At 40.2% G+C, this 14,523-nt stretch overlaps 1 protein-coding gene across 1 annotated transcript in view; it reads left to right on the top strand.

Moving 5' to 3' along the window:
• GUF1 (GTP binding elongation factor GUF1) overlaps positions 1–14,523 on the top strand; it is an 839,924-nt gene that overhangs the window by 118,391 nt on the left and 707,010 nt on the right. Inside the window, exon 3 of the mRNA XM_044061397.1 lies at positions 2,888–3,036. Coding sequence (XP_043917332.1) covers positions 2,888–3,036 — 149 coding nt within the window. The remainder of the gene's footprint in view (positions 1–2,887; positions 3,037–14,523) is intronic.

The following is a 14,523-nucleotide window of genomic DNA, read 5'->3' as shown; positions in this document are numbered from 1 at the left end:
TTTTAAATGTGCTCATCGGCCACAGCAGAAAAGTATTGGGAAGCCATTAAACCAATTTAAATGCCTAACTTGGGCATTTTTAGTCTGAATGAAGTGTTTTCTGGATTCCTGATGGTCTTCTTGGGTGGCCATTCTGTGTGCTGCAGTTGTTAGTGTATTGTGGCATTCTAAGCTGCAAATGCTGCTGCTACACTTTTTTTTTTTTTTTTTTTTTTTTTTTAACTTTTGTAGTGTTAGAGCATATAAAGCTTCATACTCTACAAAGAATTATGATCAGGTATTTTGCTGTCAGTGGTGAATTTTTTGACATCCATATCTCAAACACATGACATCCTGGTTGTAATCAGAGACCCAGTCATAATCCTCCATTTTGATGTTATTTGTATTTCTTTACTGCTGGTATCAACAATACGAAGATTACACATTATTCTGTAGTACTGCTAGAATGTGTATATCAGCTGTAGCCACTCTATCTATGACTGGGCATAGTGTGACTATATTTGTGATAGCTCAAGCTCATATAAGCAGACACTGTTCTTTCTAAGCCATGAATGCTTAGGTTGGAGGGGGAGTGTAAATGGCAACCTATTAACTGGGTGCCATCCATGTCTAGAAGTAAATGTATCAGTAATAGTAATAAGTTTGGTAAAGAGTGTGCAGAGTCATGGCGTTCAAATAAAGGTAAATATTCAGTTACCAAGGGGCTAGTTATTATTCGAAAGCTTCTTTATCTACAGTTCTTATGACCTCTGTATATAGCTACAGTTACAAAGTACTGCAGCAGGTTTATTTTTAAGTTGCAGAACTTCAGGATATTCCACAGCTCAAGTGTGATAGAGTTTCAGGTACCAGTACAGTTTTAAAGAAGACTGTCTCAACTCAGCTTATAGATGAAATGCTGGCTTGTTTGAATACTAAGGTACCATGTTATTGTGAGGGCTGTTGCTGGTTTATGAACTAAGGTAGATCAAATGTTCATCGTTTCTAAGCTTGATCTAACAATGGATAGTAGCATAGTTGCTGTTTTACATATTAGGAGACAAGCAGCCTTTGTGAGGTTCAAGCATTGAAGTTGTTTAATTCAGACCTTGTAATGAGCTTGCATACCTTACTCAAGTTTATTTGCTGTATTTTTCTATTATGTTGGGAGCCATTTACACATCCATAAAAGGCATGTACAGTTTTTGGAATGAGCAAATTCTTGCTTATTGAAACTCATGTTTTTAAAGTCAGATACCTGATTGCTTTGCATCTTGGCTGTAGTTGGGTCAATAACATGTTGGTTGTTCATTCTGAGTGGAAATAGAATGACAGAAGTGGAACTAACAAAGCACTTGGGTAGTTGAGGAATGAGATCTGTTTGATGAGACAATCATGTAATTGTTGGGGTTAAGTGATGTTAAGATCTGGTGGACCCTGAACAGAAAAGTGTTAACCAGGTTAGTGTGTAAACCATCTGTTTAGTACTCTGTGAAGTTGTCCTGTACCTTGTTTTGTGCAGTGATGTCAAGTACTGAGTTGTGTAGGACCCCAGAACAGATGTGGTGATCTAACCTAGTTCATGTAAGGTAGCTTCTTCATAAAGAGGGTGTCCGGACTTCGTTTCTAAAACAGTAGAATAACCGACCCCTTCCTGAATCCCCAAAACAAAGCTTTGGGAGTTGTTCAGTACTGATGGATAGATAGGAGGCATAGTTTAGAGACGTTGTGAGGAAGTTATTTTGTTGAAGAAGAAAATAATGGGATGATGCAGTAAATGTTTAGGTGCCATTGCACGTATAGGCATTTTCAAGTATGCATGTGCATGATGCATAGGCATTTTCAAGTATGCATGTGCATGATGCATAGGCATTTTCAAGTATGCATGTGCATGATGCATAGGCATTTTCAAGTATGCATGTGCATGATGCATAGGCATTTTCAAGTATGCATGTGCATGATGCATAGGCATTTTCAAGTATGCATGTGCATGATGCATAGGCATTTTCAAGTATGCATGTGCATGATGTATAGGCATTTTCAAGTATGCATGTGCATGATGTATAGGCATTTTCAAGTATGCATGTGCATGATGTATAGGCATTTTCAAGTATGCATGTGCATGATGCATAGGCATTTTCAAGTATGCATGATGCATAGGCATTTTCAAGTATGCATGTGCATGATGCATAGGCATTTTCAAGTATGCATGTGCATGATGCATAGGCATTTTCAAGTATGCATGTGCATGATGCATAGGCATTTTCAAGTATGCATGTGCATGATGCATAGGCATTTTCAAGTATGCATGATGCATAGGCATTTTCAAGTATGCATGTGCATGATGCATAGGCATTTTCAAGTATGCATGTGCATGATGCATAGGCATTTTCAAGTATGCATGTGCATGATGTATAGGCATTTTCAAGTATGCATGTGCATGATGTATAGGCATTTTCAAGTATGCATGTGCATGATGTATAGGCATTTTCAAGTATGCATGTGCATGATGTATAGGCATTTTCAAGTGTGCATGAAGTAGGCAGAAGTTGCTTATAATGGAGGGCAAGAGGGTGTTTGACCATTGTAAGTGTAGATCAGTAGTAAGTAATTAGGAGAATGGACACAATGGACTGGATAGGTCAGGGCCTGTTTGTATGCCCTTAGAATATGTTTGTTTCTTTTTTCCATGCAGAGCAAAGTAATAAAGTAAGACAGTCTTCTCTTTCATGTTAGAATACATTGTACCAAATGAAACTAGCATTTATGAACTAAAGTGAAATAGAAGTAAATTTTAATTTAGGCGTTTTCTTCCAACAACCTGAATTAAAGCATGTTTGCACTGCAGATAACATTATTTATTTCTGGAAGAATAAACTATCTGTTTTGCTGCTTCCTCTTCTTGTAGGAGCAATTGATAAAAGTCACTCTAACAAGCAAGTACTGGATAAGCTACAAGTGGAACGGGAACGAGGAATCACTGTTAAAGCTCAGACAGCATCACTGTTTTATTCTCATGAAGGCAAAACATACCTTTTAAATCTTATTGACACACCAGTAAGTTAAACTTTTATTTTTTCTGCATTCTTTTTCCTCGGCTATGTTTAATTACTCTTGAGTATCACACATACTTCTGACTCTTTTGGAAAAATGGACAGTGGTATGGCTTGATCCTTATCTCTTACAGATGCTCTTTTTAGGTGCAATAAGTAAAATGTTAAACTTATTCTTAGTTGGAATTTCTTTTTTTGTTGTTGTTGTGTCTTTCGGCCTTTCCCGGTTAGGGGTCGCCACAGCGGAACTCCGGCCCGCTAATGATTGGCAGTAGATTTTTACGTGCCGAGTTGCCAGCCCTGACGCACAACTATCAACGAAGGTACGCCCATTCACGCATGTCTCCACACAGAAGACGCTTTAGCTGAGAATCGAACAGGACAACATCTTATTGTGAGGTGACAACGCTACGGCAGCACCACCACTGCAGTTCATTTTAGTTGGAATTTCTTTAAATGAGTGAATTTTATTCAAATGCAAGATTAGTCTTAAATGCTGTTTGTATATGCTTTCCTTTTACATCTTTGTGTGGCACAGAGATTGAAAACCTTTGGTTCTATTATAGACTGCACCTTCACCTAGTATCATTTAGCAGTTAACCCCTAGTAGTGTGAACTAATGTGCCAAATGCGATCTTTGGAACCAGGAAAACTAATTTCCATAAGTTACAGGCAATTAATGAGTCAAAGACATTATACCTGTCATTGCTATGGTCACCTAGTTGTCAGTAGGGCAGGTTACATTAGTTTGAACTCTGCAGAAAATAACTGAATCTTGTCTGGACAATGTGGGCCGAGTTCCATAAAATTATTAAGTTAATGCATTCATGAAATTGTCAGACCAGACTATATGTTTTTGTGAAATTTTAATGGAAATCAGAAGTATTAAGTGAATGAACTTTGTGTGCAGTCTGTGTTTTTGAATGTGAAAAATACACAAAAAATAGACTGCTGGAACAAGTCCATTTAGAGTCTAAAAGTGCCAAATTTGGTGTGAAGCATTTTTCACCATTATAGTAATATACTTTGTTACATGCAGTGACAATGTTTTTTTTTTGGCATTTTAAATTTACTTTAATAGTTCTTTTTCTTTGTATAAGTCAGTGTTGCACTAGCAATTACAACCGAGAGTTATGCCATAGCAGGCCTGACATTTGGTCCAGCTAACTTCCCCCATAAGAATGGGTAGACTTCTGTCCACTGTAAACATCCTATTCCTCTTGTAAAGTTGTCATCCACCCATGCCATTTCAGATCTTTCTTGCTTCAGTTTGTTGTCCATGAACTGCTGTAATGCATCTGTCGTCATCTATAGTAGTCAGGCATCACTGAGCCTGTTTCAGGGCTCAATCCAGATAACCAATGCATTGGGGAAATTCTCTGTGCTACATTTAGTTATCCTGTTACATAGTTTAGGAGTGGTTTGATGACTGATTATGCGTTGTGCCCACTCCTAAGAAAGAAAGCAGGTATTCTTGTGATAGGCAAATTCCACATAAAGATTTCAATAGTTAGTGTGATTTCTGCCTAGGACCTGAACACAGTGAAAGCTGTAGTGATTCCCAGGGCTTTATACCCAAAATACTCAGCCAAAGGGGGTGCTTCCCACAAAGTGTTTTAAACAAGAAGAGACGTTTGAGGCTTTTACTTGCACTTCTTTTAGTTTTTAATTTACCCCCTCCCAAGAAGCACATGGAGAAGCAACATAAGGTTAAGGTGGCCTGAGGCTGTGAAAATGCTGCTAAGATGTCTGATGTTCCTCCTCTGCTCAGATGCTACTAAGATGTCTGGTGTTTCTTCTCTGCTCAGAAATACAGTTTATGGAGATGTGCTTTCCCTGCCGGCAGCCTAGACATCTCAGGTTTTTGAGGTTGCTTATGAAGCCTTTTTTAGAGGCCACCATACCAATGGATTTGGCCATGTCTCATTATGAGCCAAAGTCCCTCATGTGGAACATTGTCTGACATTTAGTGTAGAGGATTAAGTCTGTAAGCTGTTAATGTGCTGCTTCCTGCAATCCAGGGTTTGAATCCATTAGCCTCCATTTACCTGTTGTATGACTGTGAACAAGTCACTTAGTGAGACAGTACCCTGAAGCAACTGGAAACTGGGCTAGGCTTCTGTAATGGCCTCTCTGACTGTAATAAAATAGGCAAACAAAACAAACTTCTCTAAAGTCCAAAAACCAAAGAATGGCAAACAAAAGGCAGAGGACAAAGTAAATTCACTCTGTAAGCTTTTACTAAAAAAATACATGATAAACATGAAACGCTTTTCGTCTTGTTAAATACAAAGACTTCTTCAGATGCAAGTAAAACCTATCTTAAAACATTTTAAATAGATGAATACATTGTCATGTGATCCCAACCCACCCAGTGAAATCCAATTAAGGATCGATGCATGTTTTACACTTAAAACATCAGTCCTATTTTACACTTTAGTGCCATTGCTTCTTTCAACAATGAATAATGCATCCTACCCACCCCACTTATTGTACCATACAATGACTAGTACGTTCCCTTTGAGCAACAATTACTATCAAGGACACAAAAGAAGTAAAAAAATGAAAACAATACAAGGAAAAAATAAAATTCTCATTTTAAGTGTAAAACAAGTAATCTATATTGCAATAAGGAGTCATGCTGTTTACAATAAAACAACCAAGAACTACTTTAACTTGAAGTATGCACCAGTTAAGTGATGACCTTATCACTCCCAGCACTTGGTCAAAACTTATATGTGGTTAATACTCCAGTCATCTGTGCAAAGTTTTAAGTTTTTGGTATCTAGGAATCCCAAAAATGCCTTTACAAAAATCCAGTGGCACATCCATCACATCCATCACTGGTGTCTTTGGTTACATAGTAGATGGCATGACTGTTTTGAGAAGAAAGTGTATATAGAACTGTACTTGCCTTCAGAGCCGCCAACTGTTAGATACATATTATAAGTCTCAGGTTGTTGCACATGATTAGGTGAAAGAAAAATAGCGGAGAGGTCTGATGTGGATCTGAATGGGAAAATATTGGACTTCACCAAACTGTTGGTAATGTGATTAAGCACATACTAATGCATCTAAGGTGGCAGCTGTGTGGCCTCTGATTAGGCGGCATACTTGGCAGATCTGTTTTACTAACATGAGATAATTTGTACAAATTGTGCAGTAGCTTGTATAACAACATACTGTGTGCTTGAGTAGATTTTGTTACCCAGATAAATTTACTAGACAAGCTTTTGCTAGGCTTGATCAAAAAGAAAGCAGAATTATACTAAGTGGTAGAATAGTGATGCAATGCATATACATATAAATAGATATGTATACACACACACACACACACACACACACACACACACACACACACACACACACACACACACACGCGTACACATGCATACACACACACACACACACACACACACACACACACATGTTGAAATGTTTGTTAGCAGTCAGGAATAAAGCTAAAGAAAATTAAAGCATGCTTTATTCTGTAAGGGCATTAATAAAATGATGAAAAATTACAGGCTGTTAGAACAGGTACAGGTTAAAGATGCAAAAATAAATTCTTTAGAAGAGGGGCTTAGTTAAAGATGTAAAAATAAATTCTGTTTGTGATACAGTATTATACTGTGTTTGAAGCTGCATGATGCTGGGTCCACCATTTTTATATTTGATAAGTATTGCAAATGTAGGTGGTAAATAATGCACATTTCCCAAGTCAGCTATGCACAGTGGGAATGCAGAGGTTCTTTCAAAGAGAAAAAAAATGCATGAGGAAAGAAAATGAGAACTGGAGTATGACTCTGGCAGGGAAGCTTTAAAGTGAAGACTTTCTTAGCATCATATCAATGATGTGATGATAGATGGAGACAAAATATTGACATTTTTCTTAGTGTCTGATCAATCATAGGATCATAGGAAGTTATTGGCCCTGATGCCCTTATAAGCCTAGAAAAGAGTTTAGCCCTTGTTTAGACAAGTCAGCACTCAAAGCCCCTGTCCATCAGGGACACAGGTGGAATCCCAGGGGTGTATTTTCTGTTTCCCATCCAGTTATCCAGGTTGTGCTTAAAAAAGGGATAATGAGGTACTTTATTTGATGTGGAGAGGGCATCTGTTCCACAGATGGAGGAGTCTCTGGGACAGAAATCTGTCCTGCCAACAAGTCCTACTGATGTCACAGACCAGGTTGAGATCATGTGTGCGGGTTAATTGAGTGGAGCTTGATTTGCGGATATGCGACAGTGCCATGGAGGCGGGGTCTGAGATTGGTTTGTATGCCAGACAGAGGTCACCTCTGAGGAGTCTAGTATGAAACTGAGTAGAGGGACAGGGCTTTTAGCCTATCTGTGTAGGGTAGATGTTTGAGGCCCTGGATTCTCCTGGTGAGGAACCTCTGTGGTCTCTCCAGCTGCTGCATGTGTTTTGTGAGGTACATGCAGAAAGGGGCGTTATACTCAATTGGCCTTATAACGGAGGAATACAGGGATGTTATGACCTACTTGTCCCTGGATGAGATGCCCTTACTTATGAGGTGGGCCATGTAGAAAGCTTTCTGTACAACAGAAGCAACATGGTGTTCTAAAGTCAGGGTGCTATCAATCTGGGTGCCCAAATCTCTCACTACTGATTGCATGCTTAGGATGTTGTTGTTAATGTGATAATATATGGGGATGTCACTCCCCCTTTGGGGAGAGTGATGTCCCCAGTAAGGATCAAGTGTGTCTTGATGGTGGAGATACTAACAAAATGTATGCAATACTTAGCCTAGTATCTCATTTACTTTTTCCAAAGTATGACAGCACTCAGAATCCCAGCAGCAAGGGATGAGCTGCAACCACTGCCATACACTTGGTGAGCAGCTGGGGGGGCTGTGGTGAGATGAAAAGGCAGTGCTCTTTAAAATGGAAGTGACTGGCTCCCACCTAGAAGCAAAGATACCTTCCAGAGTGTCTGTCCGTCTTTATATAGTAGTACGTATCCTGAAGGTCTTTTGAGACCATCCACTCAACTTATTCATTGAAGAGGGATTGAAGCAGATAGCACATATCTATCATTATGGTAAGTATATAACTTTCATTTATTGACGGCAGAAATTTGAAAACAATGGGTTTACATATACTTAACAGTATAACATCACTTAACAAATTTTGTACTAAAGTGTTTCATTTTTTAGCTTTATACATAGTTTAATGGCAGTTTTATCTATTATGCAGGGATTCTCTCTCTCCTGGCTTATGCATTTGATCCATTGGGCTTCACCAGTAGATTTAGATTTGACAAGTCAGGATTATATTTCTGTAGAACTGCCACCTATGGCATGTATTGTAGTGGCATTTATGGTAAAAATGCTGACTTTTTCAGAAGACTCTCGACCTTTTCTATGAATTTACTAGGCTGTCTATACCATAGTAATGTACAGTGAGACGAGGCTTATTACATGATAAATCTATGTAGGTGGAGAATGGAAGGGAAACGGTAAAGTAGTGAAAAATGTCCATTTACATGGGCATGCAAAATCCGCACATGGTATACTAGTTATTCGTAGAATTCCTTTACTGTCATATGATGCCAGAACTGGTGGCAGTGTGTTTTACTGGCAGTTGATCTGTGGTGTTAAGTTGTTGCCCAGCAGCCAGCTGGCGGATATTGACCAAAACTAGACTGAGGTTTTGGCTGTTTATTAAGATGATCAAAAATCAGTGGTGTAGGTATGTGGGGCATAGTTTGCGTTTATATTTGATAATTATATTGTCCCGTGACCCTTCACAGCCATTGACCTGAGAAATAGCACAAAAAATGAGTAATGTAAACAAAATTGTGGATTAACTAAAATGCACAGCGTATGCTACAGTTAGTGATTAACTACTGACTTCTCTAAATTAACTTGTGTTATTGTTAAGTTTACATACGATTTATTTTTAAATTGTGGAAAAATTACTTTACAGTAAAAGGTGGATTAAGTTGTTAACAATGCAAAACAGGTCAACGGTAACATGTGCTGTATTATGTCCAATATGGAGAGACAAAAGTTACAGTATAAAGAATAGCAATCCTTTGCCTCAAAATTATGTGCTGACAAATTGTTCATTCTGCTAAATTAATGTCATTGATTTAGATGTCTTTGCATTCATTAGTTTTCCTTAGTGCTGGAGTGGTTTCCATAGTCCTAGGTGACATTTAGAAATAATTTTATCATTATCACTTGCTTTGTTTTTGAATCGCAGTGTTCATAATTATGGTTCAATCACACAGTAACATTAGAGAGTAAGTTAGAGATCTTATTCTTAACATATGTGGTTTAAGGCCTCTACTGCCAAAACCCATTACCTTGGAGAGAGATTCCAGAGCTTTAGAAAGGTGGGGAAAAAGGTATACACCTCGGCCACTTTAACCATGAGGGCATTAAACTGTCAGTTCCATATGTTAAAGTATCAACAGTTTTTGTTACCTCAGTTGAAAAGCAAAATGACACATCCTGAGCAACCAGATGTAAAGGAGTTGCAGGATTTGTTGCATAGTGCAGAGCAAGTGGGTAAACATACCTTACAATGTGGTTTTGATGCTTTAGAGGCCTCATGTAGAGCTGCTGTTACAGGGTCTGTCATACGTAGACATGCTTGGCTCAAAGAGCAAACCTTACCAGATTATGTCAAAGCTAAAAAAAAAAAAAAAAAAAAAAAAAAAAAATTATATATTTTTAAAATGTAAATTTTTTTTTTTTAATGATGTTAACTGTATAACCCTGCTTGTAATTTTTTGGCTCAATTTGTGTGTACTCTTTGCATATTGTTACCCTTACTTTCTTTTAATATCGCAAATGTTCTTCTTCTTAAACTCTGGAGCTTAACTCCTCGGGCCTCTACTGAAAATGGACATGTATCCAGCTAGACTAGCCCGGTCAACAAATGTAAAATAAAATAAAATAAATAAATTACTAGATGCACCTCTTCAAAAAGATGTATTGTTTGGTGTTAAAGCTGAGGAGGTACTAAAGAAAATGGAGGAAAAGGCAAGATCAATGCAAACAGTGAAAGATTTCCTACAGGTACAACCTCCACGTTTCAGCAGAAACTGGCCTTCAAAAAATTGGTCCTTTCCAGCCACGGACAGACCTCAAAGAGGTAGATACAGGCGCCTGAGGGGTAGAGGGCAATCTCAAGGATCATTTAGAGGCAGACAATGGCAAGCACCTACACCAAGAGGTGGAGAAGATAGATCACAGTCATTCAGAAAGTAGACACAATGACCTTCCCCTCTGCATGCCAAGCAAAGCTTTAATGGCAGCACCTTTAGGTGGAAAACTGGCTTTATTTTCAAAAAATTGGCATATTGTGACAAAAGACAAATGGATCCCGGATATTATAGACAGAGGCTACAGATTCCACTTTCACACCCTTCCAAAAATGAGAGGCATGCCAAACCTGCCACAAAATCAAAGGGTAGAGGCACAAAAACAAATTTCAACCCTCATGGACATGAAAGCTATTCAAGAGGTACCTGCAAAAGAACAAGGTCAAGTTTTTTATTCCAGATTATTCCAGGTACCAAGGAAGGACAAAGATTGGAGACCTATTCTGGACCTATCCATCCTAAACACATATTTACTCGTACCAAAATTCAAGATGCTCACATTACAGCAGCTTCTTCCCATGCTGGGCAAGGAGTCTTGGCTGGTAACATTGGAACTCAAGGAGGCATACCTGCATGTCCCTATCAGACAAGATTGCAGAAGATACCTCAGATTTCTTGCAGGTTCAACCCATTATCAATTCTTGCATTGCCCTTTGGCTTATCTACTGTGCCCAGAGTGTTTACGAAATGCCTGGCATCAGTAATTGCCTTCTGCAGACTTCAAGGGATACAAATATACCCATATCTGGACGACTGCCTGATCCAAGCGGACAGCAAGCACATACTTCTGAAACACCTGGCGTTTGTAATAAAGTTGTTGAACTTTCTGGGATACACAGTCAACAAAAAGAAATCAAAACTAGTAATCATACAATAATTTTCCTGGGTGCCAGCTTGGATACAAACACCCAGATGGCCTACCTCACGCCAGAGAAGCAAGGGCAACTATCTCAATACTTCAGAAAAATGGCAGCCTTCACCAGGCTGACAGCAAGGAAAATCCTGCAGGCTCTGGGATTCATGGCATCTTGCATCCTTCTGATCCCATGTGCAAAGCTGCATATGAGGAAACTTCAATGGTACCTAAAAATCTTATGGTCTCAACACAGCCACAGTTTGGAAACAGTTATACCACTCATTCCATGTCTTCAAAAGGAATTTCTGTGGTGGGCTCAAGCATGCCAAAGAAACACAGGTCTCCCCTTCTGCATGCCTCACGCAAATCAAATCATCACAACAGATGCCTCGGACTACGTCTGGGGGGTGCACATGATAGATCAGTGCATTCAGGGCAAATGATCCCAAAAGGAGAAGCACCTACACATCAATCAAAAGGAAATGCTAGCAGTACAAAATGCTATTATGGCCTTCAAAGACCTACTGCATCCAGGCCAGCTATTAATAAGGACAGACAACACCACAGGGATGTGGTACATAAACAGGGAGGAACTCATTCATACCCCCTGTGCAGACTAGCCATGTCCCTTTAGAACACGGCTCTGGAATTGCAAATCCAACTTCAAGCACAATTCCTACCAGGGAAGGAAAACACGCTGGCAGACAACCTAAGCAGAATTATGACAGATCCACACGAATGGAAGTTGCATCCTCAAGTTTTCGCAAAGATAATTCAGGCATGGGGACGGCCAGACATAGATCTCTTTGCTACAAACGAAAATTACCAACTGAAAAAAATTTGCTCAAGGACCTATCATCCACAGGCCTGGAAAGTGGACGCACTCTCTTTCAATTGGACAACATTGACAGTCTGTGCCTTTCCACCTCTTCCTCTGCTGCCCAAAGTTCTATTAAAAGTCAGAGCAGAGAGGCCAAAGATGATTCTCATTGCTCCAGACTGGCCAAGACAACACTGGTATCCACTCCTGAAGAGCCTGACGCATTCCCCACCATGGACCCTGCCTCTATTGCCTCTTCTGTTGACCCAGCACAGTTTCAAAACTCTTCACAGTCAACTGAAAACCCTCAATCTAGCCGCATGGAGGATTCCTTGATTTCCCAACAGACTCTCCTCTCCAAGGAAGTGCAGGATGTCATCTTGGAGGCCAGAAGACCTTCTACTAGAAAAGCCTACTCCGCCAAATAGAAATGGTTTTGTGCCTGGAATCAGAAAAAGGGCCAGAATCCTTGGGTACTAAATTTACCTCAAATATTGCAGTACCTAGCTGAGATGTTAAACAGTGGACTTTCCTTCTCCTCCATCAAGATCCATGCTTCAGCCATTTCTGCAAAATACAACACTGATCCTCCTTTATTCTCTCATCCTCTCTTAAGACAGTTCCTCAGAGGGGCTAAGAATATAAAACCCCCAAGGAAACCACCAGTACCTGCTTGGGACCTCAACTTCATTTTAGAAAAACTGACCCTGCCTCCATTTGAGCCAGCTGCTTCAACAGAACTGCAATATTTGTCATGGAAAACAGCCTTCCTTCTGGCTATCACCTCAGTACGCAGGGTTTCGGAACTACAAGCCCTCATGGCTGTGCAACCTTTCATCATTTTCCATCAGGACAGAGTTTCCTTACGAACCAACCCTTCCTTTATGCCAAAGGTAGTATCCCAGTGTAGCCTTGAATCAGACTATCCACTTACCTACCTTTTATCCTAACCCACAAAACAAATGGGAAAAACTACTACATTCCTTGGACATTCACAGGCAACTTCGTTATTATTTGGACAGGACAAAGCCATTCAGAAAATCAGAGCAACTCTTTGTGTCCTATGCTACAGGTGCTCAAGGAAAGGCTATTTCCAAACAGACAATCTCAAAATGGATAGCCCACTGCATACGCCTTTGTTACTCATTTCATGGAAAACCTGTACCTGCAAGCATCAGATCTCACTCCACAAGGGCCACAGCTATCTCTGCAGCTTTCCTCAGGGGGGTTCCTACCAAGGATATCTTGGAAGCAGCTACTTGGAGTTCTGTACACACTTTCTCCAAGCACTATCAACTTCCACTATACTCTAAATCTAGAGCGGGCTTTGCCACAGCAGTCTTGCAGGGCATCCTTGCTCCTCCTAGTTCCACTTAGTGCCTGCCACCCCTGTTTTAGCTTTGGGATTCTACCCATCTCTTATGACTGCAGCTGTATGCACGATGAACATAGTACAGTTTTGTACCTACCATAAATGTAGATGTTCGAGTGCTAATACAGCTGCAGTCCAGGTTTCCCTCCCTCCACACCCTCTTGGAACAGGCCTTATGACAAACACCTCCTCATACATCCTGATTGGGGTATTCTTTTATGGTCAAGAAAAATAAATCCAAGGCGGGAAGCCAAACCAAAGGTGAACCAATACCCTTTTATAAGCCAGTATTAGATAATCATGAAATTAAAATTGTCTCGGGAAAAACCTGCTCATCCAGAATATCTGTTTTATCCAGTTCCTCGAATAGAGACCACTGTTCTGGAACTCCAAGCGTCTTTCCCGCCAACTCCTGAAGAGTTGGTGGGAAAGACGCTTTGAGTTCCAGAACAGTGGTCTCTATTCGAGGAACTGGATAAAACAGATATTTTGGATGAGCAGGTTTTTCCCGAGACAATTTTAATTTCATGATTATCTAATACCGGCTTATAAAATGGTATTGGTTCACCTTTGGTTTGGCTTCCCGCCTTGGATTTATTTTTCTTGGTCCTGCCTGCTTTTTTTTTGGATTCGTATTCTTTTATGGTGTATTTGCTTGCACACTACTGTTTTTTGATTATATTGCATTGCATTATTACATAAGCTTATGGTTTGCCTTCCTTCTGGGGGCACCTGACATCTGGGGCAAGAAAAACTGAAGAAAATGGCGTCGGCTGGTTCCTTTATACCCCTGCCGCACTGACGTCAGGGAAGAAGCGACGGCAACCGACGCCGGACCTAGACTTTGGAATTTGGCCGACCGAGGACCCGCCTGACGGCAGGATAACCCATCTGTTATGACTGCAGCAGTATTAGCACTCGAACATCTACATTTATGGTAGGTACAAAACTGTACTTTTCCCATCCAGTTATCCAGGTTGTGCTTAAAAAAGGGATAATGAGGTACTTTATTTGATGTGGAGAGGGCGTCTATTCTACAGATGGAGGAGTCTCTGGGACAGAAATCTGTCCTGCCAACAAGTCCTACTGATGTCACAGACCAGGTTGAGATCATGTGTGCGGGTTAATTGAGTGGAGCTTGATTTGCGGATATGCGACAGTGCCATGGAGGCGGGGTCTGAGGTTGGTTTGTATGCCAGACAGAGGTCACCTCTAAGGAGTCTAGTATGAAACTGAGTAGAGGGACAGGGCTTTTAGCCTATCTGTGTAGGGTAGATGTTTGAGGCCCTGGATTCTCCTGGTGGGGAAC

Source organism: Protopterus annectens, chromosome 2.part0 (genome assembly GCF_019279795.1).
Source record: "Protopterus annectens isolate FY-2018-M chromosome 2.part0, PAN1.0, whole genome shotgun sequence".
NCBI lineage: Eukaryota > Metazoa > Chordata > Ceratodontiformes > Protopteridae > Protopterus > Protopterus annectens.
Note: the sequence above shows the minus strand (reverse complement) of the source record. Positions and strands in the feature narration are given on the sequence as shown.